The sequence below is a fragment of the Balaenoptera musculus genome, chromosome 16 (genome assembly GCF_009873245.2).
Source record: "Balaenoptera musculus isolate JJ_BM4_2016_0621 chromosome 16, mBalMus1.pri.v3, whole genome shotgun sequence".
In the NCBI taxonomy this organism is placed as follows: domain Eukaryota; kingdom Metazoa; phylum Chordata; class Mammalia; order Artiodactyla; family Balaenopteridae; genus Balaenoptera; species Balaenoptera musculus.
Window position 1 is genome coordinate 5460030 of NC_045800.1, and position 27414 is coordinate 5487443.

At 49.8% G+C, this 27414-nt stretch overlaps 1 protein-coding gene and 1 long non-coding RNA gene across 3 annotated transcripts in view; one reads left to right on the plus strand and one right to left on the minus strand.

Moving 5' to 3' along the window:
• DOCK1 (dedicator of cytokinesis 1) overlaps positions 1-18663 on the minus strand; it is a 530116-nt gene extending 511453 nt beyond the window's left edge. For both annotated transcript variants that reach the window (XM_036828289.1, XM_036828290.1), the window contains exon 1: positions 18497-18663. In XM_036828289.1, the coding sequence (XP_036684184.1) occupies positions 18497-18542 (46 nt within the window). In that variant the 5' untranslated portion in view covers positions 18543-18663. The remainder of the gene's footprint in view (positions 1-18496) is intronic.
• On the plus strand, positions 4151-27414 carry LOC118882509. The gene is made up of 3 exons (XR_005016786.1): positions 4151-4222; positions 11479-11492; positions 27404-27414. It is a non-coding gene; the product is annotated as an uncharacterized LOC118882509 (long non-coding RNA).

A 27414-nucleotide genomic window follows, 5' to 3' on the forward strand; every position in this document is an offset into this window, starting at 1 on the left:
CCTCAGAGGAGGAGGGAAGGGGGAGAAACAGCTTAATGGGTGAGGGCTTTTACTCTGGAATGATGTAAATGTTTTGAAATTAGATGCAGGATGTTGTACAAGGCTGTCCGTGTAGTAATGCCACTGAACTGTTCACCATATCATGCCTAATGGTACATTATGTGGATCTCACCCCAATACATCACTTTTCTTGTAAATCCTGCCACTGATTCATAAACTGACAGCTGTGCCATACGTGCTGCCCTGCCTGCCTCCCCGCTCCGCCCGCCCCCGCGGCTTTCAGGACCAAGTTCCCACCCCCTAACCCGGCTTGCAAGCCCTTGGCCCGGCCCCTGTCCTCTCTCCCCCGCACCCCATGCTGCAGCCCAGGCAGAACCTCCCACGGGCTCCCTGCCAGCAGGTGCTCCCTCTCTGCTTCCCTTCCCAACCTCAGCATCCTCGAGGCCTGCCAGGAGTCCTCGGTGAAGCTCCGCAGACAGCCTACCACCCACAACCAAGCACCAGACCCCTTCAAGGCCAAGGGCGAACACTTTGCATCCCCATTGCTGTAACTGTCACCCGAGACTCTTGAGAGCAACTCCAACAAATAACAGCATGACCTGGGTGTCGACTTCTAATCCATGTCAACACTAGGGTAGCAACTGCTATTACCCCCAGTTTATAGGGGAGCAAATTCACCCTCCACGGCACGGAAGGTAAAGTAAATTCTAAAAATTACCCAATCAGCAAGGCGGATAGCCAGAATTCACCCCCAGCTCAGTCCAACTGCAAACGGTCCCCTACCCCTCTGGGATTCAGCCCAACAACCATCCAGCCCATCATAGGACCTGACAACGAGCTGCAGAATCAATTCTGACGCAAATAAACTTGCATGGATTTTCATCTGTGCCTGACAGACCTATACATGGCTGCAAACCCTGGTTCCTTCCGCCTTCCCCAGACGACGTCGGCTTTCATGTTTAGCACATTTTCTTCCCTGCAGTCCTTCCGGACAGAGACGCCACCCTCAAACAAGACATATGAAAATGCTTCCAGAGATTAAATGCTTACAGCCAAGCTTCTGAAGGTGACCTGATTAAATACTTAACCATAATACCAGTCTAGACTCAATAGATCAAACCCTTCTGGCTCAGGGCAATCGTGGCTCTGCGGCAACTGCAAAATAATGCTTATAAATGGAAGAAAGGAAGCCCGTTTCTCCTGAGTTTCTAGTAAATTGGGGGTTGGAGACTTAATAATGCCAGACAAATTTACAAGTCAGGCAGCAGGTTCTGCGGAGGCCCCTGGGGGCAGAGCCCGGCCATCCGCCCAGGACACAGCTCTGGCAATGAATCACGGCTGAAAGCCAGGGAAAGGGGTCCAATGCTCCCCCCTCCCTTCCTAGGCTCCTTCCTTCCACCTGGGGCTCGGAGACCATCACCTCGCTCTGTTTTATATTCTGAATCCAGGGAATGTCCTCGCTCTGTTCATGTTTTATTCTTTCAGCCTCTCCAACAAGCCACTCATCCCAGCTCCAAACCTCAGACACGTAGTTCCCTCTGCTGAGACCACGTGTCTCATCTCTTCCCCTGGGTACCTGCTGGAGGCCCCGGGTCTCTATAAATGATACTTGCTCCTGCCAGCGTTCCCAGGCTGTCCGGCCCCTGGGTAGGGGTCCCCCACCTGCGCGGTAGGCGCCCTCCCCCTTAGAGAGCGCTCACTCCCATCATCATACCACCCGGTCCCAAGTCCGCCTTTCCCACTAGACGGTGGGCAACCCGAGGGCACACACGACGCTTGCCTTGTACTTCGATGAGTCTCCAGCACCTAGAATGGTGTCTGCCATGGAAGCTCTGACTCAACGTCTACTTATAATGATGAAGCAATGAACGAAGGAACTCAGGTGGTCTCTCTGGAGGGAAAGAAAGAGATCACCTCTCAGATGCCAACTAAAGAGCCAGCTGCAAACCAGAAGAATCTTCCACGTGCATTTCAGTGCCTTCACCCTTGGGAGGGATGGCAGTTTATTAAGCATTTTCTATTCGCCTCAAGTTCTGGCCAAGAAACTCCACATCACATCCAAATTGAAAGAAAAAAGCAAATCAAAGAGAGAGCGGGCGTTCCTGGTGGCGCAGTGGTTAAGAATCCTCCTGCCAATGCAGGGGACACAGGTTCGAGCCCTGGTCCGGGAAGATCCCACATGCCACAGAGCAACGAAGCCCATGCGCCACAACTACTGAGCCTGCGCTCTAGAGCCCGCGAGCCACAACTACTGAAGCCCGCATGCCACAACTACTGAAGCCCACATGCCACAACTACTGAAGCCCGCGAGACTAGAGCCCGTGCTCTACAACAAGAGAAGCCACCACAATGAGAAGCCTGCGCACCGCAATGAAGAGTAGCCCCCACTCGCCACAACTAGAGAAAGCCCGTGCACAGCAACGAAGACCCAACGCAGCCAAAAATAAATAAATAAATAAAATAAATAAATTAAAAAAACAAAAAGAGCAAAAACCTACAAACAGTATCACACATTTGCACATTAGTCACCACCTTAGTCTCCAGACAATCTTCTAAAGAGATGATGCAGAATATACCGGGACACAAGGTCTCTGACCATCAGCTTCCTCACTGAATGGAGACCAGAAACTCCTTTTCACCTGTTTCTCAAATGCATCTCTGCCCTAATCCCCTGTATTAGGGCCACCATAACAAAGTACTGCAAACCTGGTGGCTTATGACAATAGAAATTTATTCTTTCACTGTTTTGGAGTGCAAGAGTCCAAAATCAAGGAATGGGGAGGGCCGTGCTCCCCTCCAAAGCCTTGATGGGGGGAGTGCTCCGTTGCAGCCTCCAGCTCCTGGCAGCCCCAGGCGTTCCGTGGTGTCCCTCGGCTACTGGAGGCTTAACTCCAATTTCTGCCTCTGTCCTCACGTGGTCTCTCCCGGGTCTCCCTCTTCTTATAAGGACCGGTCATCTTGAATAAAAGGCCAACTCTAATCCAGGATGACCTCATCTTACCTAATAAGATAATTGTATCTCCAACGACCCTATTTCCAAATAAGATCATGGTCTGAGGCAATAGGGGTTGGGGGAGGACACAATTTAACCCACAACATCCTCCATCTTCCATCCTAGAATGTGGATTAAATGATCCAGGCACGATATTGCAAGCATCAGGAACTGTGTTTTCCTCAAGTTAATATGTAAATATATGCAAATACTTTTGTGAAAATGTTGTTTTTCAAAGTTTAATTATTTTTCTTTTGTCTACTTTTCCTGGATATCTAAATTCAGACTGAAGCTTGCAAGTAGTTTAGAACCGAGAACAAACGTCAAGTAATTTACATGGAAATCCGATGCTTCTACTTAATAGCTCTGTAATCTTAATCTTTTCTTTCCTTTTTTTTTTTTAAAAAACAGAAGAATAAAGTACACTAAACAGAGGTGGCTTTGTCACCAGGGGTCCATTTTCAGGCTTATGTGGTGCTGAGGATGGTGTTCCCAAGTACTAAGTGATTAGCGGGTGCTAAGCATTTGACACTTAGCCTGTCACTCCTCTCCACAATCATCGGAAGTGGGTACTATTATTATCCCCACTTTACAGATGCGCAAACTGAGGCTCAGAGAGGTTAAGTAACCGGCCCAAACTCAAACAGGAATCCGGGGGTCTGAATACATGCCAAGTGCCTCCCCCATGGGCTCGACTTAGGGATTTCGGGGATGGAAGAATCTCATTGTTACCTAGTTCAACCGCCCAGCCTCCACACCAGGCGCACCCCACATCACATCCCTGCCGAGAGAGAGCCCCTCTGGGAGGTTTTCCATTTTCCTAGTCCTGCCTGGTAGGATTCTAACAGCTACAGGCACACGGCCTCCCTGACGGCTCCCCCAGAGGGCGCGCAGCCTGGTCAGACACACGGCAGTCACATCAGCACTGGCCAGGCCAGGCCCCCAATCCTCTGCAGGCCTTCACGCTCCCAGGGCTGCCGCTGGTCACCGATGACTTTTTAACCTTTGACTTAAAATTGCCACAGAGGTGGAGGGGTGCAGGAGGGGGATTGGAGGAAGGCGGTCAAAAGGTACAGACTTCCAGCTATAAGATACATAAGTACCAGGGATGGAATGTACAACGTGATGAATATAATTAGCACTGTTGTATGTTATACATGAAAGTGGCTGAGAGTAAATCCTACGAGTTCTCATCACCAGGAAATTTTTTTTTCTATTTTCTTTAATGTTGTATCTATACGACATGTCGGGTGTTCACTAAACTTATTGTGACAATCATTTCATGATGTCTGTAAGTCAGATCATTATGCTGTACACCTGAAACTTATACAACGCTGCATGTCAGCTATATCTTAATAAAGCCTGAAAAATAAATAAATGGATAGATTGATTAATTAAATAATGAATTAAACTGCCACAGTATTTGATTCCAGTCACGGAGCTCCCCGCTGATGTCACGGGGCAGCTCCTCTGATAAGGCCGGTACTCCAGAGCAAGGTCAGCCGTCCCCTCCCGGCCCCTGAGGCTCTCCGCGACTTCTGTGACAAAGACGGCGCTCGTTTCACTCACCAAAAGTGGCAGTTTAAGAAAATCTCATTCCATTGTTAAGAGTCATCTGTACTAAGGGGTAGTGGGGGGGGCAGGGGATAAATTAGGAGTTTGGAATTAACAGATACACGATACTACATATAAAGTAAACGATAAGGACCTACTGTATAGCACAGGGAACTATACTCAATATCCTGTAATAACCTATAATAGGAAAGAATCTGAAATCTTTTATATATTTTTTTTTCTAAGAATCAATTTTATTTATTTATTTATTTTTCATTGCCTTGGGTCTTCATTGCTGCACGTGGGTTTTCTCTAGTTGCAGCAAGCGGGGGCTACTCTTCATTGCGGTGCACGGGCTTCTCTTGCGGTGGCTTCTCTTGTTGCGGAGCACGGACTCCAGGCGCGCAGGCTCAGTAGCTGTGACTCGCAGGCTCTAGACCGCAGGCTCAGTAGTTGTGGCGCATGGGCTTAGCTGCTCCGCGGCATGTGGGATCTTCCTGGACCAGGGCTCGAACCCTTGTCCCCTGCATTGGCAGGAGGATTCTCAACCACTGCACCACCAGGGAAGTCCCATATATATTCTATATATATATTTATATATATTATATATATACATAAATACTTTATATATTATATATATATAAACTAAATCACTGTGCTGTACATCTGAAACCAACACAACATTGTAAATCAACTATACTTCAATTAAAAAAAAAAGTCATCTCTACTTGAACTTTTGGGTATTCCCTCCACTTGTCATCTCAGAAAAGGAAGAAATTGGAAGCATCCCTGCTCTAGAAGGGTCCCATGAAAGGTTTTCTAATAACATCACTTCGTTTGGTCTCACCTGCCCTTCGAGGTTTTCGGTTGTCCATCTGGGTGCAGCTATGGCACATATACTCTGCCACGTGTGTATGTTTAGAAATGTACCCATGAATCCCCTGAGTGGTAAGAAAAGGTAACAAGAAGAGTAAAGTGGAGAAGCTGGACCAGGTAATGCCAGGATTTCAGCCAGCTGTGTGTGTGTGTGTGTGTGTGTGTCTGTGTGTCTGTGTGTGTGTGCGTGTGTGTGTGTGTGTAATTAAAAGTATTTTAGAGCATAAGCAGAGGGCAAATAGGCCCACTGCCCAGCAAGGTGGGCTGTATGAAACAAGAAGTGTTCATAAAAAAAATGAAAACAAGATTCAACACCACCATTCCATTTCTTCCAGCTGTGGTGCAATGCCAGCCACGAGATGAATCATTATTAAGTCAGTGATAAAGGCGGGAAGCCCGATGAAAATTTTATAAGCTGCTCCAAAACTTGTTGTAGGCTGACACATTTAAAGCACGTCTGCAAAGCCGCTGCACATATTAGCAGGTAAGCGGCAGGCTTTGCTGGGTGAATAAAATATCGACTTCAAAAATGGAAGTAACTACTGCTATACTATTTATGCCATGATTATTAAAACTTTGTCCTTATGAAACACTTTTATCCGCTACTTCATTCCCAGGCACTTAGATTCTTCACTCTGAAGGCTCATTCCACGTTAATCCCACCTTTAAGTGCCTGCCTGTAAATCACAGCAGTCGAAGAGGGAAATTGAGCAAATGCTTTCGAGCCCTTGACCACACGTGGTCCCCACTGGTAACTACTGCTCAGATGAAAACTGTAAAATGGAGGTTTTATTTTCTGTTCAATTGGAGGCAACACACGGTTGAAGAGGCAGGAACCCTACAGAACTGGATTTCTGTTACATCACTGGTTTTAACCTTTCCCTCAAGGTTCCCTGCCCCTCCCCCACTCCCAGCACTTCCGAGGCCTCCTGTGTTCATTAAAGCTCTAAGGGGGCCTGCCAGAGAGGGTCCCAGCCCAGCTCTACCCTCACAGCCCTGGTCCCTCAATTAGAAAACCAAGACAATGTTGCCCTTTTTGGCTTTAAGAGTCTAGCAATTACTATATATAACATAGATAATCAGGACTTCCCTGGCAGTCCAGTGGTTAAGACTCCACGCTCCCACTGCAGGGGGCGCAGGTTCGATCCCAGGTTGGGGAACTGAGATCCAGCATGCCGAGCAGGGCGGCCAAAATAAATTAATAAATGAATTAATTAATTAAATAAAAATAAAATAGAGAACCAACAAGGACCTACTGCATGACACAGGGAACTATACTCAATATTTTGTAATAACCTAGATACATACACTCACAGCTTTCAAATTAGCTCCTGATACTTTGCCGAGATGAACTCTCGCTGTCCCTTCACCTTCACTCAACAAGATGTGCCAGGGACCACACAGCTGCAGGGAACAGAGGAAGGAACACAACTCAGCCCTTGTTCCCAGGGGCCCTCTGTCCAGCAGGGGACATGAATGAGGAGTCCACCAACGGCGCCCACAGACAGAAGCATGTTATGAAACTGCAGAGAGCAGCCTGGAGAAGGGCCCCTCGTGCAGCCCGGGTGAATCAAGGAAGATTGACCAGTTGACTTCCTACACTGTTGGTGGGAATGTAAATGGAAAAGAGTATGGCGTTGTAAGGCAATTATACTTCAATAAAGATGTTTAAAAAAAAAAAAAGAGTATGGCGATTCCTCAAAAAACTGAAAATAGAGTTGCCATATGATCCAGCAATCCCACTTCTGGGCATGTATCCGAAGAAAATTCTAATTCAAAAAGATACATGCACCCCAATGTTCATAGCAGCATGATTTACAATAGCCAAGATATGGAAGCAACCTAAATGTCCACTGACAGATGAATGAATAAAGAAGATGTGGTCTATATATACGATGGAGTACCACTCAGCCATAAAAAAGAATGAAATAATGCCGTTTGCAGCAACACGGATGGACCTAGAGATGATCATATTAAGGGAAGTAAGTCAGACAGAGAAAGACAATATCATATGATATCACTTATATGTGGAATCCAAAATATGACGCAAATGAACTTATTGACAAAACAGAAACAGACTCACAGGCATAGAGAACAGGCTGGTGGCTGCCAAGGGGGAGGGGAGGTGGGGTAGGGATGGAGTGGGAGTTTGGGGTTAGCAGATGCAAACTATCATATATAGAATGGATAGACAACAGGGTCCTACTGTATAGCACAGGGAACTATATTCAGTATCCTGTGATAAACCATAATGGAAAAGACTATGGAAAAGAATGTATATATGTATAACTGAATCACTTTGATGTACAGCAGAAATTAACACAACACTGTAAATCAACTACACTTTGGGACTTGCCTGGCGGTCCACTGCAGGGGGCACGGGTTCGATCCCTGGTCAGGGAACTAAGATCCCACATGCCTCGTGGTGTGGCCAAACCAAAACAAAACAAAACAACTACACTTCAATAAAATTTTAAAAAAAAAGAAAGAAAGAAAGGTTTACAAGTTGAGCTGAGCCTGGAAAAGCTTGACAGATGGAAGATAAACAAAGGACATTTCCAGGCAGCCAGAAGAGCATATACAAAGGCACTGTGGCACTACCAGAACACACAGGGTAGAATGTGCCAGAACTTGAGTATGGAAATACCACCAGACATCAATGAGGTCAGCCAAACTAAGCTCTCTTCCCTGCTATACGTGGGAGTCCCCAGTACGGCTTCCCGTCCCCATCTCTCCCTCCCCCTGGCCTCTCCAGGCTGATCCTCAAAGCAATAACCCTCAAGAACAATCTGAAGAAACTTGGCAGCCTGGTCACAGCGCCTGGAGGACCAAAACGCATTCTTGCCTTTGAAAAATGGGCAGTAGAACACACATGATGTTAGAACGACTTGAAAATTAATCTTGTGAAGTTAATAGAAGCACAGCAATTTGGAAGAAAAATAATCACATTTCCCTCCTTCTAAATCATTATTTGCCCCTGGTAAAGCCAATTATGTTCAAGAAAATAAGTTATTATTTTGGGGGGAAAAATGGAGTCTTGATAAGTGCCTTTATTCCAGCAAATAAAACTCCAAGAGCGAATGCCTGACCTCCTGTATTTATGAAGGTCTGTGGGCAGCCTGAATGATATTTCTTAGACAGAATGTTGGGGATGGACCATAATTCCCCTGGTAATCTGTGCATTCTTCCCAGGACCTGACCTCAAAACTGCTGTTTGTCTCTCGGAAAGAAGAAACACAGCTGTCTCCTGATCATCCTTAGACAGCCCCGGTGCCCGGCTAACCCCCTCCCCCAACTCCCTTAGGCTTCCTCCTCCTCGCCCTCTTGCCCGAAGCACACCCTTCGGGAAACAAGTCCTGCAGGTTTCTAACTTTTCCTCCCAAATATGCGGCAAAGACTTTGCTTCTAACAACACAGCCACAATACTACAGTAAACAACTCCAGAGCGCTGACTAGGAGTTGGGGGTGACTCCCAGCACTTTATTGACACCAGTGGGAGCCATCTGGCCCCCAGGGGGACAGATGGCAATGTCTGTACCTATTTTGGGTTGTCACCACTGAAGGGAGGGGATTGCTAGTGGGATCCAGCGGACAGAGGTCAGAGATGCCGGTAAGTACCCCGCAATACACAGGACTGCCCCCCACGACCAAAATACATCCAACCCAGAATGCCACGAGTACCCAGGTCAAGAAAACCTGCTTTACATGAATTCGCCCATTTAACCCTTGAGCAACTCTGTGAGGCAGAAACTACTGTCATCCACGGTCGACAAGTGAGTAAACGGGGGCAGACGGGCTTCGGAGCCCCAGGGGAATCCCGACCCAGCACTACGGTCCTAAACCGGGCAGCCTCCACTCAAAGTACCTTCTTTGCAGGGATGTCACTGAATACTGGAGGGACAAGGCACTGAGCCTTAGACAGGTTCCCTCCCCCATATTCAGGCCAGCTGCTCCGGACCCCTTGCTGGGCACCACTGCTCTATCAGCCAAATCTGTACGGGACTCTGGCTGATGAAATTAAGAAGGGAAACCAGAGTGCTGTGAGCTCTGGGGGAGGCTGGCCTCTGGTCTCCTCGATCCTGACTCCCTGACCCCGCTTGCCCCCTCCCCATGCTCTCTCCACCACTCTCCTCCCTTGTCCCTCAAGACTCCCAGGCCCTGGGGACTGAGGACCATTCTCCCTGGGGCCTCAGCCCTCACACACCCCTGTCCCGCAGCCCGAGGTTGGGAACACAGGGGACAGTCAATTCCCGAAGGGCTCAGCAGGCCGGCAATGCCGGGAGGGGGGAATGGGCCGAATCTGGCACAGACCCTATCGAGCTGAGGCAGGAAATTGCAGACTGTGACCTAGGACCAGCCAGGCAGCCGGTGGGACGGGAGTGCAGCAGGAAAGGAGGCCAAGAAGGCCGGGAAGGCCGGGAAGGGCGTTTTAAAGGATGCCCTTTCCAAGCAGGCGGCAACCACCACGGTCTTGGGAGACGAATCAGAGACCTCGAGAGCTGGGACGGAGGACACACTCTCAGAAGACAAACGGAACGTGTTAGTTTAGGCATGAAAAAGGAATCAAACAGATCCACATGCCTGCAAACCCCAAAGTTCCAAACGCCGCAGAGTTTTGAGTAATTCACTTAATGGCAAAAATCCAGCGGAGATGAGACATGGGGTGTTCTAGGAACAAAGCTGTCAAGTAAACAGGAAAGGGGGGGGCGGGGGAGGGAGGAAGGGAGGAAGGAAGGAGGGAAGGGAGGAAGGAAGGAGGGAAGGAAGGAAGGGGTTGTTTGAAGGCACCATTTTCTTCTATGGCTAATTCCCTGTGGTTGAGGACCACTGCGCTCATCCCTGAAGCTGGGACACGCTCCATCACTGCATCACTCCTCATCTCTACCTACACACGGGTTCACGTGCCCAGGTGAGCAGCTCATTCAGAATGCTCATCTGCCCACGATGCTAGCCCATCACCAGACAACTTGTCTGTAACAAATAAAACAAAAATTAGCAAACTTTAGGAAAAGGAAAGCTCACGAGGCCACACTGCCCTTTTCCAATTAAAAGTAATGAAAACCATCACCAGACATTGCAGATTTTCTCTATAGTAAGTTAACACCCACACAGTAAGCGAATCCGAGCGGTACTTTTTCTTGCTGCAAGCTCTCCCGCACACGTGATCTCTATAGTTCCTCCCGGGCAGCTGGGAGGTGAGCACAGGCTCTGGGATGCTCCCAGGGTCCCGTGCAGGGCCTGAGGTTGGGGAGGGCAATAAGGTGGCACTAAGTGTTGCAGCCAGGCCTGGATTCCAGGCATTCTGACTCCCGGTCCAGTGCTCTTTAAAACCCACACCATCAAGTACCCTCACATCACTTTCAGTTACTGCAGTTCTGACTGATTTACCCTTACAGCCTTTTTCGGTGCCTGCTTGGTCATAAAGACAAGTGCGATTTCAGAAAATGAAGGTTCATTCATTGCAGCACTATTCACAATAGCCAAGACATGGAAGCAACCTAAAGGTCCATTGACAGATGAATGGATAAAGAAAAGGTGGTACATATATACAATGGAATACTACTCAGCCATAAAAAAGAATGAAATAATGCCATTTGCAGCCACATGGATGAACCTAGAGATTATCATACTAAGTGAAATAAGTCAGACAGAGAAAGACAAATATCATGTTATCACTTATATATGGAATCTAAAAAATGATACAAATGGGCTTCCCTGGTGGTGCAGTGGTTGAGAATCTGCCTGCCAATGCAGGGGACACGGGTTCGAGCCCTGGTCTGGGAAGATCCCACATGCCGCGGAGCGACTAAGCCCGTGAGCCACAATTACTGAGCCTGCGCGCCTGGAGCCTGTGCTCCGCAACAAGAGAGGCCGCGATAGTGAGAGGCCCGCGCACCGCGCTGAAGAGTGGCCCCCACTTGCCGCAACTAGAGAAAGCCCTCGCACAGAAACGAAGACCCAACACAGCCAAAAATAAATAAATAAATTAATTAATTTTTAAAAATAATGATACAAATGAACTTATTTACAAAACAGAAACAGACTCACAGACACAGAAAACAAACTTATGGTTGCCAAAGGGGAAAAGGGGGCAGGGGGCGGATAAACTAGGAGTTTGGGATTAGCAGATACAAACTATTATATATATAACAGATAAATAGCAAGTACCTACTGTATAGCACAGGGAACTATATTCAACATCTTGTAATAAACTATTATGGAAAAGAATCTGAAAAAGAATATATCTATATTTCTATCGATATATTATATATATATATATATATATATTAACTGAATCACTTTGCTGTACACCTGAAACTAACACAACATTATAAATCAACTGTACTTCAATTATAAAAAAAAGAAAATGAAGACTCCATTCTAACAAAGAAACAAAGGCTAACACTTAGAAGCAGACACAGTTCTCACTAGCAGGCTTTAGTAACCATCTTCTGAGGCGGAAAGAATTCAACAAACCCAGGAATGGGGTCTGGGGTGCTGCATACGTTTTAGGGTGGTGAGAATAGGAACTGCCGACAAATATGAAGATGACCAATTTAGAGAGCTTTCCTTATGCTCATGGGTCCACTCCCCCGACCCCAGCAGCCATCCGGATTAAGTACACAGCATCGAACATCCTGAAGTCTATAGGACATAAGTAGTAGAATATACCTCAAAGAAAAAGGCGGCATCTGTCCCCATTCACATCTCTTCACATCTTTGTAGGGGTCTGGCCATCTGTTCCGCCAAAGGATCTCAGGAACTAAAAGGTATGAGATCTTACAACCCACCCCTTGCTCAATGCCCATGTTGCTAACCGGTCCATCACACCTCTTGCTGATCAATGGAAAACACAGGGAGGAGATCCACATCGTCCTCCTCCTGCAGGGCACACAGCAGGACTACGTTTCTGAGTCCCATGCGCTGGCCAGGGATGGAGCTCTAAGCAAAAGAATGTGGGCAGAAGGATGGCACCACCTCCAGCCCTGGCAGGGAAGAAAATCTCCTGTGAACTATCCTTCATCTCTTTCTTTCCCCACCCCCAAATAAAAGGCAAGGAGCCCAAGATCCTGGCAGAGGGCAGAGCCACAGGATAGAAGACGCCCTGGTCCCTGAATGACCCGATGGAACAGAGCCCCCCCCCCACCCCGTGCCCGCTCCCCACCACCCACACGGACTGTGCCCTGAAGGAAAAACGAACGTTCATTGTATGAAGCCAGCGAAACGGTGGGGCTGTTTGTTTACACAGCTAGGCAACCCTAATTCAGAACGGAAATCACAATAGTTACATTTATACCTAAAAGTATACCTAGCGTATCCATGTAAGTTAAACAAAATCAGCAAGATGGCATATAAATTGTGTATCACACTCTTGAGGGAAAGTAGCAGCAACCGTAAACAGCAAAGAGGCCAGGGTACAGACTGAATAAAGTTTTTGATGAGGGCTTCCCTGGTGGTGCAGTGGTTGGGAGTTCGCCTGCCAATGCAGGGGACAAGAGCAAATGTCGGCGAGGATGAGGGGAAACTGGATTTCACACACACACACACACACACACACACATATACACACACACACACACACATGGCTGGTGGGAACATAAAATGGCACAGCCACTCGGGAAAAGTTTAGTAGTTTCTTAAAAAGCCAAACTACCTTTCCATTCAACAATTGCATTCCTAGGCATTTATCCCAGAAGATGAAGACTTCCATTCACACAAAAACCTGTGCGTGAATGTTCACAGCAGCTTTACTGGTAACAGCCAAAACCCAGACATCCTTCAAACCATGGATACACACAGCAACCTGATGACTCTCCGGAGAATTATGCTGAGTGAGAAAAGGCAATCCAAAAAGGTTACATACTGCAAGATCCCATTCATGTAACATTCTTGAAATTACAAAATTACAGAAATGGAGAACAGATTAATGGTTGCCAGGGGTTATGCGGAAGGGCAAAGGGCAAAGGGCGGTGGGTTTGGCAACAAAAGGACAGGAGGGGTCCTCCGGATGATGGAAATGCTCTGTATCTTTTTCAATGTCAATATCTGGGTTCTGATATCCTGTTGCAGTTTTGCAAGATATAACCTTGGGGAAAAATTGTAGTGGGTACACAGGATCTCTCTGTACTATTTCTTACAACTGTTGGGTCTGTAATTATCTGAAAATCCAAAGTTAATGAAGAAAAAAAGGGAGAGGAAGGAGGAAAGGAAGGAAAGAAGGGGGAAAAGGAAGAAGGAAGGAGGGAAGAAAGAGAAAAAGAGAGGAGAGAGAGACAGAGACATGGCAGGTGCCCTTGGGCACTGTGGCTTCTCAGCTGTACCCAGCACAGGACTCAAAACTGCCTGTTTCTTTCTCTGTGTTTGCACTACCTGCATCCTCAGAGGTCACAAGAGAACAAGAGAAAGAACTATTCACACACGCTAAGACAATCCTGATAAGACGTCTGATATTCTGGGCCAACACTGGCACTACAATAAATTTAAAATTTTTATAGTGTTTCCAAAGTAAAATCAGGTTTGTAGAAATATAATATGCCTTAATTTCATTTTTCTGCAACTCCAGTGAATAAAAATGTCTGCATTTCTATTTACTTACAATCAAATCTAATTTTTCTTCCCCCAAAGTAGCAGCTTGCTTGCTACTCTAAGCAACAAAAGGGATCTCTCTGCAACTCTCACACTGCCAAATTTACTGGGATATTACACTATTCCTAGCAATTTTCATCGTGCAGGGCTAATCTGAATACACACGTCACAATCCCTAACACCAAGCAAAATGTCACATCCCCCTAATATGGGGGCAAAACACACCATTAAGACATCAAGTTTGGAAGAAAAGCATTCCTCCAGCCACTGTGACTGTCAAATCCAAACAGGAAATCACTTGTCACTACATTTCTAAACTGCACTTTATTAAATAAAAAATTACTAAAAGCACCGTTCCATGGCGTACCTGGCTTATCACAAACGCTGATCTCAGGGCTTTGTGCTCTGAGGACATTATCTCAGTGAATCCCCACTGGTTTTTGCAGTAGGCAGGCTTGGGTCCACTTTCCAGATGAGGAAACTGAGGCTAAGAAAGCAGGAATAATTTGCTCAAGGGCCACATAACAACTAAGAGCCAGGCGTTAAAGATGTCTCGGTGCCAGTGCCCACATCCCCACATCCCGTTTGAGGTTTGCCTGGAGTGGAGAGTGAAGGGCACGCTGAGGTCACTGGTGTTCGTTCAATCTGCCTCTAGCAAAGCTAAAGGCTGGAAAGAGAACCGTAGTCTCGCCCAGGCTGCTCTCCACACCACCTCCATTCCTGTTCTATTGCTGCCATAACAAATCACCACACCCTCGGCAGTGGAAAACCACCTACATTCATTATCTCACTGTGCTCCAGGTCAGACACCCAGCGGCTCTGGGTCTCAAAGTCAAGGTGTTGGCCAGCTGGGCTCCACGGGAGGCTCTAGGATGAACGTTTCCAGGCTTATTCAGGGGTGCTGGCAGAATCCAGCTGTAACTGCAGGATTGAGGTCCCCACTCCCCTGCTGGCTGTCAGCTGGGGCCAAACTCAGCTCCCTGAGGCCTCTGCCTGGTAGCAAGTGGACCTCGACATCTCCAGGCCAGCATCCGGGCATGGAACCCTCCCAGGCTCGGAATCGCTCTGACTCCACTTCTGCCGAATCTCTCTTGTGTGAGCAGACAGAGAAAGTTCTCTGCTTTGGGGGCCCACGTGGGTAACCCAGGACCATCTCCGCACCTCAGGGTTCACAGCCGTAATCTCATCTACCAAGTCCCTTTTGCCGTGTCACACACCACATTTACGCGTCCTGGACACTTGGGGGGCCGTTATTCTGCCTTCTATGTCGTCACTGAGATGTGAGCATGCCAGCCTCAGGTGTGACGGCTGCATCTTTTCCACCTCATCTGAAGAACAGGATCCATATGAACGCAATTTTACTGGTGTTGGGACGTTATGACTCTGCCTAGTTGGGGGATGATGGAAAAGTTCATCTGGTCCAACCCCTCAGTGTGACAGCTAGGTCAAAGTTCATGTCCGTGTTAATAAGCCAGGTCAGTAAACACTGACCCACCAAACTCAAGCCCAAGGGGAGAAATTAACAGGCTGGTCAATTTCACAGGTGACCCCCCCCCCCCACTACCATGAATGGGGGGGGGAACCAGCGTTTCCTGCCTTTGCTGAGCAAGCAACAGATCAGCTGTTTACTCCTTTCCTGATTCCACAAAGTAAATAAATAACTGAAGTGTCTCATTTACAAACAATGCTTCTAACAGATTCTAAGTACTTGCAAACAATGAGCTGTGATTCATGTTTCCAAATGAGATGGAGTTTTACCATTTTCTCTCCCCTCGTGATTCATTCACGGGCCAAGCCACTGGCCGGGTGGAAGCCTGGCCGCCCACAGACCCACCAGGGCCCATCTAGGGAAACACAGTCCCCGTTGTAAGGCTCCCCCCAAAAAATGTAAAGGGGATCTCCAGTAATTTTCCCTTAGGCAGAAAGAGGAATTAAACTCGTGGAAGTGAATCCCTACATCCAACATTACATCTTCCTAGCCAGCCCACCCCCTGAGAACCAGCGGAATCCTCCCCAGGCAAACTCCCAGACAAGAGGGCAGCCTGACTCAAGCGTCCTCGGCTTCCCCCTGCCCCAAATCGGGAACTCTAGGAGCTCTAGGCCTGCGCGCCCTCCCTGACAGGGGGTCCAGTTATTTACAGTTCCTCCTGCTGCTGAAAGAGTTGTGCCGACTCGTCCTCTCCACCTGGTGAAACTAGGCAAGACAGCCCCCTCCCATCTCCCCTGCCTGACAGCCACTCACATCCTTCCCAGAACTGGCTCCAAAACCTCCAGGATACCCTTCTTCTCTCGAAACTTTTCAACTTGGAGTTTTCTTAAAACCAAAGTATTAGCCAAAGGTGTGATGTTAGAAGGCACTGCCGTGAGTGCTAGCAAAGCTTCTGGAAGGCATGTGACTTACCGTGGGAAGGACACAACCACGTTCGTGCCCACAGCTGCCTCCCCAGTGGGGAGACCCTGCTTGTGGGTCTCTACTTGTGAATGTTCCCTTTGGTCATGAGACACAAGTCACTCCACAGGTATGGACACCTCCAGGGTTCTCACTGACACCATCCAGGTCACCCTGGGAGCCAAGGGTATCAAGATGACCTTAAAGAGAGGTCTCTCGCCCATCTCCTGGTGAGCACAGTGGGGTGAGCATGAACTCTAGAGCCACCACCAGGGTTCAGTTTCAGGACGGAGCACCTACTAGTGGCGTTAATCTGTCCTTTGCCTCTGAGAAGTGGCAGGGACAGTAGTCCCCTGAGAGGGCAAGTCCTGAGCAGGGGGCTCTGCCTGCCCCCTGCCTGCCCCCCGCCTCTCCCCAGGGCTCCAGCTCCTCTTCCATCTCTAAGCACTGCGCTCCCTGAGGGTCTGCCCTCAGCCCTCGCCTCACACACACCATCCCAGCAGGCTCACTGCAGCCCAGACCCCCCCATGCCGCCCCACACCCGAAGCTGACCCAGCAGGAATCTCCACACCCAAACCTCCCTCATCCAGTGTGGATTGACGAGGACCTTTCTATCCGGGCTGAAACCACCTGAACGGGCACAAGATGCTGCTTACAAACTCAGCTGCACTCGGAAGCCCAGCTCTGCTGCTGACCTTTGTAGATGTGCCGGAGCCTGAGGCCTCATCTCTAACACAGGGGTGGGAAGGGAATTCAGCCACAGCGGTCCTGAAGCAGCGCCACCTGTGCAACAAGCCCCTGCGGGCCCAGAGGGGACCTAGAACCGTCCCGATGTCTAGGCCAGCTCCACTCTACGTCCCTGGCATCTAGCAGAAGCATCACAGAAAGAAAAGAGAGAGCCCTGGGGACTAGAGCCACCCAGGCTTCCCAAAAGTGGGAGGGCTGAACCACACCAGCAGTGGGAGTGGGCTACTCCCCGCAAAGGCTCAGAGTCGGGAGAGCGGGGCGGGGCGGGCCGCAGGATCTGGAACCCCAGGAGGGCACCACCTGGCTTCGGAGGGGAGGCCAAGGTTACAAAAGGCCTTCCAAGTCAGGCAGAGTGCAGCCTGGCTGAAGAGGTGGTCAAGGACCCCTCTGGATCGTGGAGCAGGAGGAAAGAGAGACTGAAGCCAACTGGGAAGCCGTGGGGATGAGGAGACCAGCCGCGGGCCCAGACAGAAGCGTCCGGTGGGCAAGTTAAGAGAAGGCAAGAACCCACAGGCCTCCGCAGGCCAGGCTACCAATCCCCTCCAGGAGGTCGGCAGAGCGCACGGGGCCTGGGGGGGCTGGTTGTTTAGCCATTAAGGAAAGCCTCCGACTCTGGAATGTGTACTTGCTCCGAAATGTAAACTTGCAACGGACTCTCCCTACTCCCCTCAGGAAGCGACAAAGAGCAGCGGAGCCAAAACAGGTCCCCGCCCTTCCCAACCCGCTCTCCGGCCCCGGGGACCCCGGAGCGCTCGGCCGCTGGTCCCCGAGGGTCCCGAGCCGTCCAGGGCAGGACCACCGAGCGGCAGGCGGCGCGATCGGCCCGCCCCGGTCGCACACGCCACCTCCCACCGGGGGAGAGCACAGTCGCTGCAACTTGAAACTGTCCACCCGGAGCCGCAGACACTGAGCACAACTTCATCCGAAAAGCAAAAAGGCGCGGCCGAACAATGCCCCCGGGGCCTCCCGGCCCGGCCCGGCCCGGCCCAGCTGGGGTCGAGGCGTCGGGGGCAGCCCCGGAGGCTGGAAGGCTCCGCCGCCGGGGTGCCCGCCCGAGAGCTGGATGTCGGAGGGGACACCCTCGGGAAGTGACACAAGCCTCCCCCCACCCCCGCGTGTCCCCGGCCCGGCTCGCGCGGGCTCCGGAGCGGGCGCGGGGACAGCGTGCGCCCGGGGTCCGAGTGGGCAGTGGCCGCCGACGGACCCTCGGGCGGGCAGGGCGGGGACGCGGGTTCCCGGCCTCCGCGGCCCCTCCGCGTCCCGCCCGCGCCGCCCGGGCCGCCGGCAACAGGCTCCCGGGCGCCCCCGCCCTGCCCCGCCGGCCCGGAGCGCGGCGCGCGGGAGGTGCTCACCCACGCCGTATTTCTCCTCCCGCTTGGTGGGCACCCAGCGCGTCATGCCGCCGCCCGCGTCCCGGCGCCCAGGCCGCCGCCGCCGCTCCGCCAGGAAACTCCGCGCCTAGGCCGCCATTTTCCATTCCTTTCGAGCCGCGACAGGATGGGGTGGAAAAAGTTTGCGGCGGAGGCGGTGTCATGTGGGACGGGGCGGGCGGAGCGTCGCGGGCCGGATGGGAAAGGCCGGGAGCGCCGGCGGGAGGCGGGACGGCGGCGGGCGGGGGGCCGTGGCCCACGCCCCCACCCCCCGGGGAGCAGCCCCGCAGGGGCGTCGTCTCCCCCTTATCCACGGAGCCCTCCCGGGGGCTGGATCTCATGCACGGAGAGGGGTGCGCCCTGGCCGGCAGGTGGGCAGGGGGATCCTTGGCAATTTGTGAAGCTTGTGGCTTGCACAGCCCCGGGTTAGACTGGCGCGCGGTGATGTGAGGTCCCCAACTCAGTTTCCGCCTTGGGGGGAGAGGCCTGAGGGAGGGGGGAGAGGAGCTGAGTTCCCTGGGAGGAGCCTTCCCAGAGCACGTGGTTCATTCATTCATTTGACAAACATTAAATGAGCACCTACCCAGTGCCGGGTGCGCTAGGAGCGCCACACTAGCCAAGCTGGGGTGGGGAGGTCATGAGAAGAATAACAAGAGATGGGTCGGCTCCTGGTGCTTGGGCAGGGACACCCAAGGCTGGCGGGAGGAGACGGTGCAGTGCTGGTCAGGGAGCGCTTACCGGGGAGGTGACCTCTTGCGGGAGTGTGGAGTGAGTGCATTTACCCGGAGAGGCCAAGAGGGAAAGGCAGGCAAGGCCCCGCTGGGGCCCAGAGACCTCAGCCTCCTTGGGCCCCCAGAAACTTCTGCTAGATGAGTAGGACTCAAGGTCTGTGAAGTGGGGAAAGAGGGGAAGCGATACTGGCCTGGAGAGGAAACCCCAGGCCGGGTCTGGAGCAGACACACTGGCCTCTTAGGAACGTGGTCTTCACCCTGTAAGAGTTCTCAGACTGTTGTGTTTTCCACAGCCGTAGAAGATGGGGCTTCAGATTTCTCCAAGGAAAAACTTATAACAACACACACACACACACACTGTTATTTTTAACATAATTTCAGAAAAGAATAGAAAAGATCAAAACCAAGAAAAGGAGGAATGAGACAGCTTCAGAATGAAGACAGCCCATAAAATGGACTAAATTTGGTGTCACGGCATATTAACTGGCTGTCCGCCTCCTCATGTCCCCAAGGACCAGTGACAAGGCAGTGGGCCTGAAAGCCTTCAAGGATGGACGAAGGAAGGTAAAAAAGATTGGAAAGCCCTGTGGTGTAGGGACAGCGCTGGACGGCAGAGCTGGGGAAGGGGCTGGTAGGGCCTAGCAAAGGCCAGGAGGGCCACCATTCTGCTGTAGAGAATGCCCATCGCCTGTCCTTGGGACCACTTTGAGACAGGGAAATCTCAACATTCCACCCAGAATATCAATTAATTAAACACTTGAGAACGCCCTAAGAGCTTGTCAGTTTGGGTGGCTGAGAGGCAACCTCCTACATACAGAGGATAATATATGACTTGAGAGTTCACGGACATGAACCACTGGTTTATAGAAAGTTGCAGGCCCTGTTTTACTGATAAGGAACTTAAGTCCCACAGAAGGAAGGAGACTGAGCTCCAACCACACACAACCTCATGTACACACTTAAAACCTCCTGTAGAAATCAGAAACCTCAGGAGCTGAGGCCCTGAACCCGTGGCCTGGTGACTCGGACCCTTGAAGGAGAAGCACAGTGAAAGTGCTGTACAGGAGAAGTAGGGCACTCTGAGACAAACGACATGTCGGCCTGACCTACTCCAAATCAGGACAGGCTTCCCTGAGAAAACAGAGAAAGCCAAGACTTTAAGGAAAAACAGAGACTAGCAGAGGGAACAGCATGTGCAAAGGCCCTGGGGTGGGAAGGAGCACAAATCCATCAAGGAACTTATAGGCCACTGTGGCTGAAGCACAGGGAACCAGGGGAAAAGGGCCAAGAAATGGGCCTGCAGTAGAAGGGCCTTCTGGGTCTTGTTAGGAACTTGGAATTCTGCAAAGAAAACCTGGAAAACGTTTTAGTGATACTGATCTCTCTTGTGCCCAATTTTAGTTTTGCTTGTGTGGCTACATGCTGGGGAAGATGGCGTATTGTAGTGAAAGACCAGGGGCTTGAGAGCCACGCACATCTCGGAGTCCTGGCCTTGCCGTTGCCAGCTGTGTGACCATTCTCCTTCCGTTTCTAGCCTTTTCTGCTTGTAAGCCTTAGGGTTCTGAGAGCCCTACATATGAACGAGGGGTAATGATACCACCCTCACGCAGCTCTTCTGAGGATCAAAGGTGAAGATATGGCTGAACAGGTAAGACATTCTCTAGCTATGCTTGGTTTCCTCATCTGATGCTGCCCCCAGGTTTTTTGCTTAATAACATCATGGTTAACATTTTCTAGAGCAGTTTCCACTTTCACCCTGATAAAGGTGACCCATTGAATAGATAAATAAATGTGGAGTGGGATTTGTATACTTTTGTAAGACACTCATAAAAATAAATTTCTAAATCAGAATTTTAAAACTCCAGATGGACCACAGACCATGTGTTGGAGACAATGAAGTTTTGGTCCCATTACTGCGATGTGTGCCCAAGTTTGGCCACTGTCCCTGAAGCACTGAGAGGTTTCTCAGCGTTCCTTGGCTGACTCTGACAGTGCTCTCATCTTGCGGCTCTAAATCGAGTCTGGGCCCTGGCTCCTTGCCCTGTGGTCGCTTGAGCTCCGGACTGGCATCATCTCCAATTCCACGAGTCCTGGGGGGTTATAGTGAGTTGGCATTTTTAACTCCTGAGTTGACGTGGCTGGGCCACAGAGCTCAGCCATACCTCCCAGGCATCACGCAGGACTTGGACCTCTGCCGTGCTTGCAGATCTCCTGGGCTCTTAGTGCCCAAGAGCACTGTGGCTCCGAGTAGCCCAGTCCTAAGCGTCAGTGGGAGTTCAGACTAGTGACCCCCTCCCAAGATAAGGGAGAATCTTGCGATGGAGCCATGAAAAAGCATAATTGATATTACAGTTTTAATTTTTGAAAATTCAAATTGGGACTTCCCAGGTGGTCCAGTGGCTAAGACTCTGCTCTCCCAATGCAGGGGGCCCGGGTTCGATCCCTGGTCAGGGAACTAGATCCCACGTGCCTCAACTAAGAGTTCACATGCTTCAACTAAAGATCCCGTGCAGGGACTTCCCTGGTGGCGCAATGGTTGGAAATCTGCCTGCCAATGCAGGGGACACGGGTTCAATCCCTGGTCCGGGAAGATCCCACATGCCACGGAGCAACTAAGCCCGAGCGCCACAACTACTGAGCCTGTGCTCTAGAGCCCGTGAGCCACAACTAATGAAGCCCACCCGCCTAGAGCCCATGCTCCACAGCAAGAGAAGCCAGTGCAGTGAGAAACCAGAGAAGCCACCGCAATGAGAAGCCCGCGCACGGGAATGAAGAGTAACCCCCACTCGCTGCAACTAGAGAAAGCCCGCGTTCAGCAACGAAGACCCAATGCAGCCATAAATAAATAGATAGATAAATAGATAAATAAATATCCCATGCAACTAAGACCCGGTGCAGCCAAATAAATAATAAATATTTTTTTAAAAAGAAAATTAAAATTAATTTTTTTAATTTGAAAAAGTTATCCATATTCACAATGCAAACTCAAGAGGTAAATTCAGCAAAATCTTGCCTGGTGGAGGCAAGAAGGCACAGTGAATGGGGGAGGGGGACATGTTTATCTGGCGAGGAAGGGTGGTGAGCAGATGCGAGTAGGACAGGGAGGCAGGGATTTTACACACTTCATCAAGGGGCTTAACCACAGACTGTCTGCCACCTGAAAGAGGAGGTACGGGGTCTGCAGTGAGGCATCTAGTTGCTGCCCCTTTGATCCAGTAGCAGATGTTAGCATCATATTACATGACCAGGCATGTGGTCACAGTACATAATGTCGCGCAGAGCTAAAAAGTATAATCCAATAAAAAAAAAAAGTATATTCAAGACTTTAGACCTAAATTCCAGTTTACAGAAAATAGAGGAGATTGAGCAAAAAGTTAAATGACATCACAAGAACCCCCGACAGTCCTTGACTTAGGATGGTTCGACTTAAGATGTTTCAACTTTAGGATGGTACAAAAGTGATGTGCATTCAGTATAAAACTTACCTCGAATTCTGAATTTTGATCTTTTCCTGGGCTAATGATACACAGTCCAATTCTGTCTCGTGATGCAGGGCAGCAGCTGGGAGCTACAGCTCCCAGTCAGCCCTGCAATCAGGAGGGGAAATGACCAATACACGTACAATCATTCTGTGTCCAGACAGCCAACCATTCTGCTTTTCACTTTCAGTACAGTATCCAATCAATGACATGAAATATTCAATACTTTCTTATAAAACAGGCTTTGTGTTAGATGATTTTGCCCCACTGTAGGCTAACTTAAGTATTCTAAGCACGTTTAAGGTAGGCTCGGCTAAGCGATGAGGTTTGTTAAGTTCGGTGTGTTAAATACATCTTCAACTTACGATATTTTCAACTTACAATGGATTTATTGGGACCTAACCCCATTGTAAGTTGAGGAAGATCTGTACAGTCAGATGAAGATAGAAGGTAGTCTCTTCTGTAGGACACTGGTCTGGTGTCATCAACAAGTCAGTATTATTGGAAAAAAATGGGTGGATGGGAAAGAACTGTTCTAGATTTTAAAAGACAATAAATATAAGAGGACTTCCCTGGTGGCACAGTGGTTAAGAATCCCCCTGCCAATGCAGGGGACACGGGTTCAAGCCCTGGTCCGGGAAGATCCCACATGCCGCAGAACCACTAAGCCCATGTGCCACAACTACTGAGCCTGCGCTCTAGAGCCCACGAAGCACAGCTACTGAGCCCGCGTGCCACAGCTACTGAGCTCGCGTGCCTAGAGCCCATGCTCCACAATGAGAGAAGCTACTGCAGTGAGAAGCCCGCACACCGCAAGGAAGAGTAGCCCCTGCTCGCCACAACTAGAGAAAGCCTGCGCACAGCAACGAAGACCCAATGCAGCCAAAAATAAATAAATAAACAATAAATAAATTTAAAAAAAGAAAGAAATATAAGAAATTCAGTCCTTGACTGGGTACTGCTTTTAACAAAACCAACTCTAAAAGTTGTTAAGGACAAGAGAGGATTTTAACTATGAACCAATAGTAGATAATATTTTTAAAATATTTATTTTGCTAAGTGTAATAATAGAATTATTGTGGTTATATCAAAAAAGTCCTTATATTTTAGAGATACATGCTGCAGTGTTTAGAAGTTTGTCATTTACTTTAAAATACTGCAGCAAAAACAAAGAAAGGTGAAACAAAATTCTTCCGTCTAGGTGATAGGTTTATGAGTGTTTCATCCCTCTACTTTTTTTATACGTTTGAATTTTTTTTTTTTTTTGGCCATGCCCCACAGCATGTGGGATCTTAGTTCCCCAACCAGGGATCGAACCCAAGCACCCTGCAGTGGAAGTGCGGAGTCTTAACCACTGGACCACCAGGGAAGTCCCTGAAATTTTTTAATAAATAAGGTGAGGGAAAGGAAGTGCTTGAGATTCGAAAAGCCGCTTGTGAAACAGTAGCCTGGGCTGGCCTCACTCCAATCACTCGGGCTCTGCTTCATTTTCCTGGGGCACCGCTCTGCATTCTCGGTGAAGATCATTAAGGCAGACCTGAGATGTTAAACTTCAACCAGCTCCATAGAGCAAATATGTTGTTCAGTAGAGGATGCTGCCTGCTGACCCAGTGTGCCTTGTGGGCAGATGTGACCGTGAATATAAATGCAGACCAAGCAGTCCTTCCCACACTGAGTACACACCGAAATGAGCTCTGGGGCTGGGGGCCAGGACACCTGCAGGAGGGGGAGTGTCCTGAAATAGAAGGACCCTGGATCCAGCTGGCAAGGCCTGAGACTGTCAAGGCCTTTGCCCCTGGAAGCTGGATTCCCTCAGGGTCCAGAGAGTGCATGGTAGCGTTCTCAGAGTCAGGCAGACACCTGACCAGCACCTTGGCAGCTGTCTGACTCAGGGAAAGTTACCTGCGTGCTCTAAGTTTCCTCGTTTTTATTTTTTATTTATTTTTTTAAAATAAATTTATTTATTTTATGTATTTATTTTTGGCTGCATTGGGTCTTCGTTGCTGTGTGTGGGCTTTCTCTAGTTGCAGCGAGCAGGGGCTACTCTTCGTTGCGGTGCATGGGCTTCTCATTGCGGTGACTTCTCTTGTTGCGGAGCAGGGGCTCTAGGCGTGCAGGCTTCAGCAGTTGCGGTGTGTGGGCTCAGTAGCTGTGGCTCACGGGCTCTAGAGCACAGGCTCAGTAGTTGCGGCGCATGGGCTTATTTGCTCCGCAGCATGTGGGATCTTCCCGGGCCAGGGCTTGAACCCGTGTCCCCTGCATTGGCAGGCAGATTCTTAACCACTGTGCCACCAGGGAAGACCCCCCCCCCTTGTTTTTAAAATAGTCTGACTTCTAGAGTGTCTTGAAGACTTAATGAGATGATGGTAGCAGAGCTTTCACTCGCAGGGCCTCCAGATGAAACAGTGGTTTTCAGGTATCAGGCTCCAGGCGACACAGGGCTGTGAGCCCTGAAGAAGAGAAATGAATGCGGTGCATCGTATGGCTGCCCAGGTGGCTTCCTGGAGGCAGTTTCTGGGCCACAGCACAGGAAGGGGGACTAAAGCGAGCCTGGGGGCTCACTCACTGAAGACCGACCTGAGTTCAGGAGACCCTAGGCTGCTAGGAGTCACAGGTCAGAGGACCCAAGAGGAGGGAACTGTCCACACAGAGAGAGAATTCCAGGGATCTGCAGAAGGGCTGCACTGAGTCTCTGAGTACTCTGCATGGGTGGGTTGAAATGCTAGGAAGCCGGCTGTGGAAAGAACACCAGGAAGTAGCAGGCCCTGAATAATTTCCAGAGCTCACACAGGAGTTAGTATTCCCTCCAACCAGGGTGGAAAGACCTCATGATATAGGGTGGAGTAGAGTAGAGTCCTCCAAAGGATCACACCTTCATAGTGGGATGACATTAGCCCTAAACTAAAGGCTGCTCTAGTAAATAAGAAAGCCTAGAAGCAAGATCAAAAGAATGAAACTGAGCCCAAGTAACATAACAGCATGCCAGAACAAAATCCAGTGCTATTTAAAAGAATACAGTAAAATCCAGCACCCAACAATACCAAGTGCACAATGTCTGGCATCCAACCAAAAATGACCAGACATGCAAAGATGCAGGAAAATATGACCCGTAACCAGGGAAGAAAACACATCAGTAGAAACAAACACAGAACTGACAGGGATGATGTAATTAGCAGACAAAGACCTTAAAACAGAGTTATCAACATGCTCCAAGTCCCAGAAATGTAGAGGAAAACATGAAAATGGTGTGAAAGCAACCATAGAGTCAGAGTCAGTGCTCATAAATGGGAGCTGTTATTGTCATGGTGGGATTGGTGGTAGGTACCTCTAAGAATAAGAATAAAGTAACTTATTCTTTTTTTTTGGCCACACCACATGGCATGCAGGATCTTAGTTCCTGACCAGAGATCGAACCCATGCACCCCTGCAGTGGAAGTGCAGAGTCTTAACCACTGGACCGCCAGGGAAGTCCCTGGGGTACCTTATTCTATCTGGGAAATTCTGGGCTTCTCCCAGCCTCTTCCTTTTAAACTTATCTAGATGAGACCCTTCCTGTCTCTGGTTCTGAAAGTGCTCACTGCTTTCGGCATGGGGCCTGAGTGAAGAGGGAGTCAGGAATTATGGTGAGTATCTGTCCCCCTCACTCCTCCATCTTCGGAAAATGCCATTCTGGCTGTCCTTTGGGGACCCACTGTTATGCACTGAATTTTGTCATATGTTGAAGTCCTAATCCCAGTACCTCAGAATGTGACTGTATTTGGAAATAGGGCCTTCAAAGAGATGATTAAGTTAAAACGAAGCCATTAGGGTGGATCCTGATCCAATCTGACTGGTGTTCTTATAAAAGGAAGAAATGTGGACACACAAAGAGACATCAGGGGTGCACGCACAGAGAAGAAAGGCCATGTGAGGACACTGCCTGCAAGTGACCACGGAGAGAGGCTTCAAGGAGAAACCAACCTGCTGACACCTTGATCTCAGATTGCAACCTCCAGATCTGTAAGAAATACATTTCTCCTCCCTGGCTTCTTGCAGTCTCCTGCACAGCAGCTGCCCAGCTTTCCCGCTGTCATGCATCCTCACCCAGGCCACCTCGAAAGCCAGGGACAGGATGTGGGCCGCAGTGCGGGGGGCTGGCACGGCTCCAGGGCCTGGCCGTTGCCTTCTGATGGCTCAGACAGCAGAGGCAACACTTCCTCTCCTGAGCCTCGCAGCCTGACCCTTGGCCAGGGGCTCCTTCTCAGCCACCGCAAAGGAGTCCAGGTGAGCGCGAACTTACGAAAGGCCAACGGTGGGCGGGCCCCCGGGTCTGTCAGTCACGGGGCCCAGATACACATGCAAACCCACACCCCTGCCTCTGGAGGCTTAGGGGTGTTTGGAGGAAAGAGCAGTTCATATCACCTGGAGGAATCAGGGAAAGCAGACAATGTGGTGGCCATCACGGGGAGAAGGTGAGACATGAGGTGTCATTCCAGGAAGAAGGAGCAGCGCGAGGAATGGCCGAGGTCCGGAAAGCGCTCGGTGCCTGAGATGGAGCGCGGGCGTGGGACGAAGGGTAGTGGTGGGTGTGCGGCCAGAGGAGAAGGGCTGTGACCACCAAGCCAAAGGGACAGCACAAGGCAAATCTGTGCTTTAGGAAGCTCACCCTGGTGGCAGAAGGGAAGATGGACTGAGAAAAGAGAAACTGGAT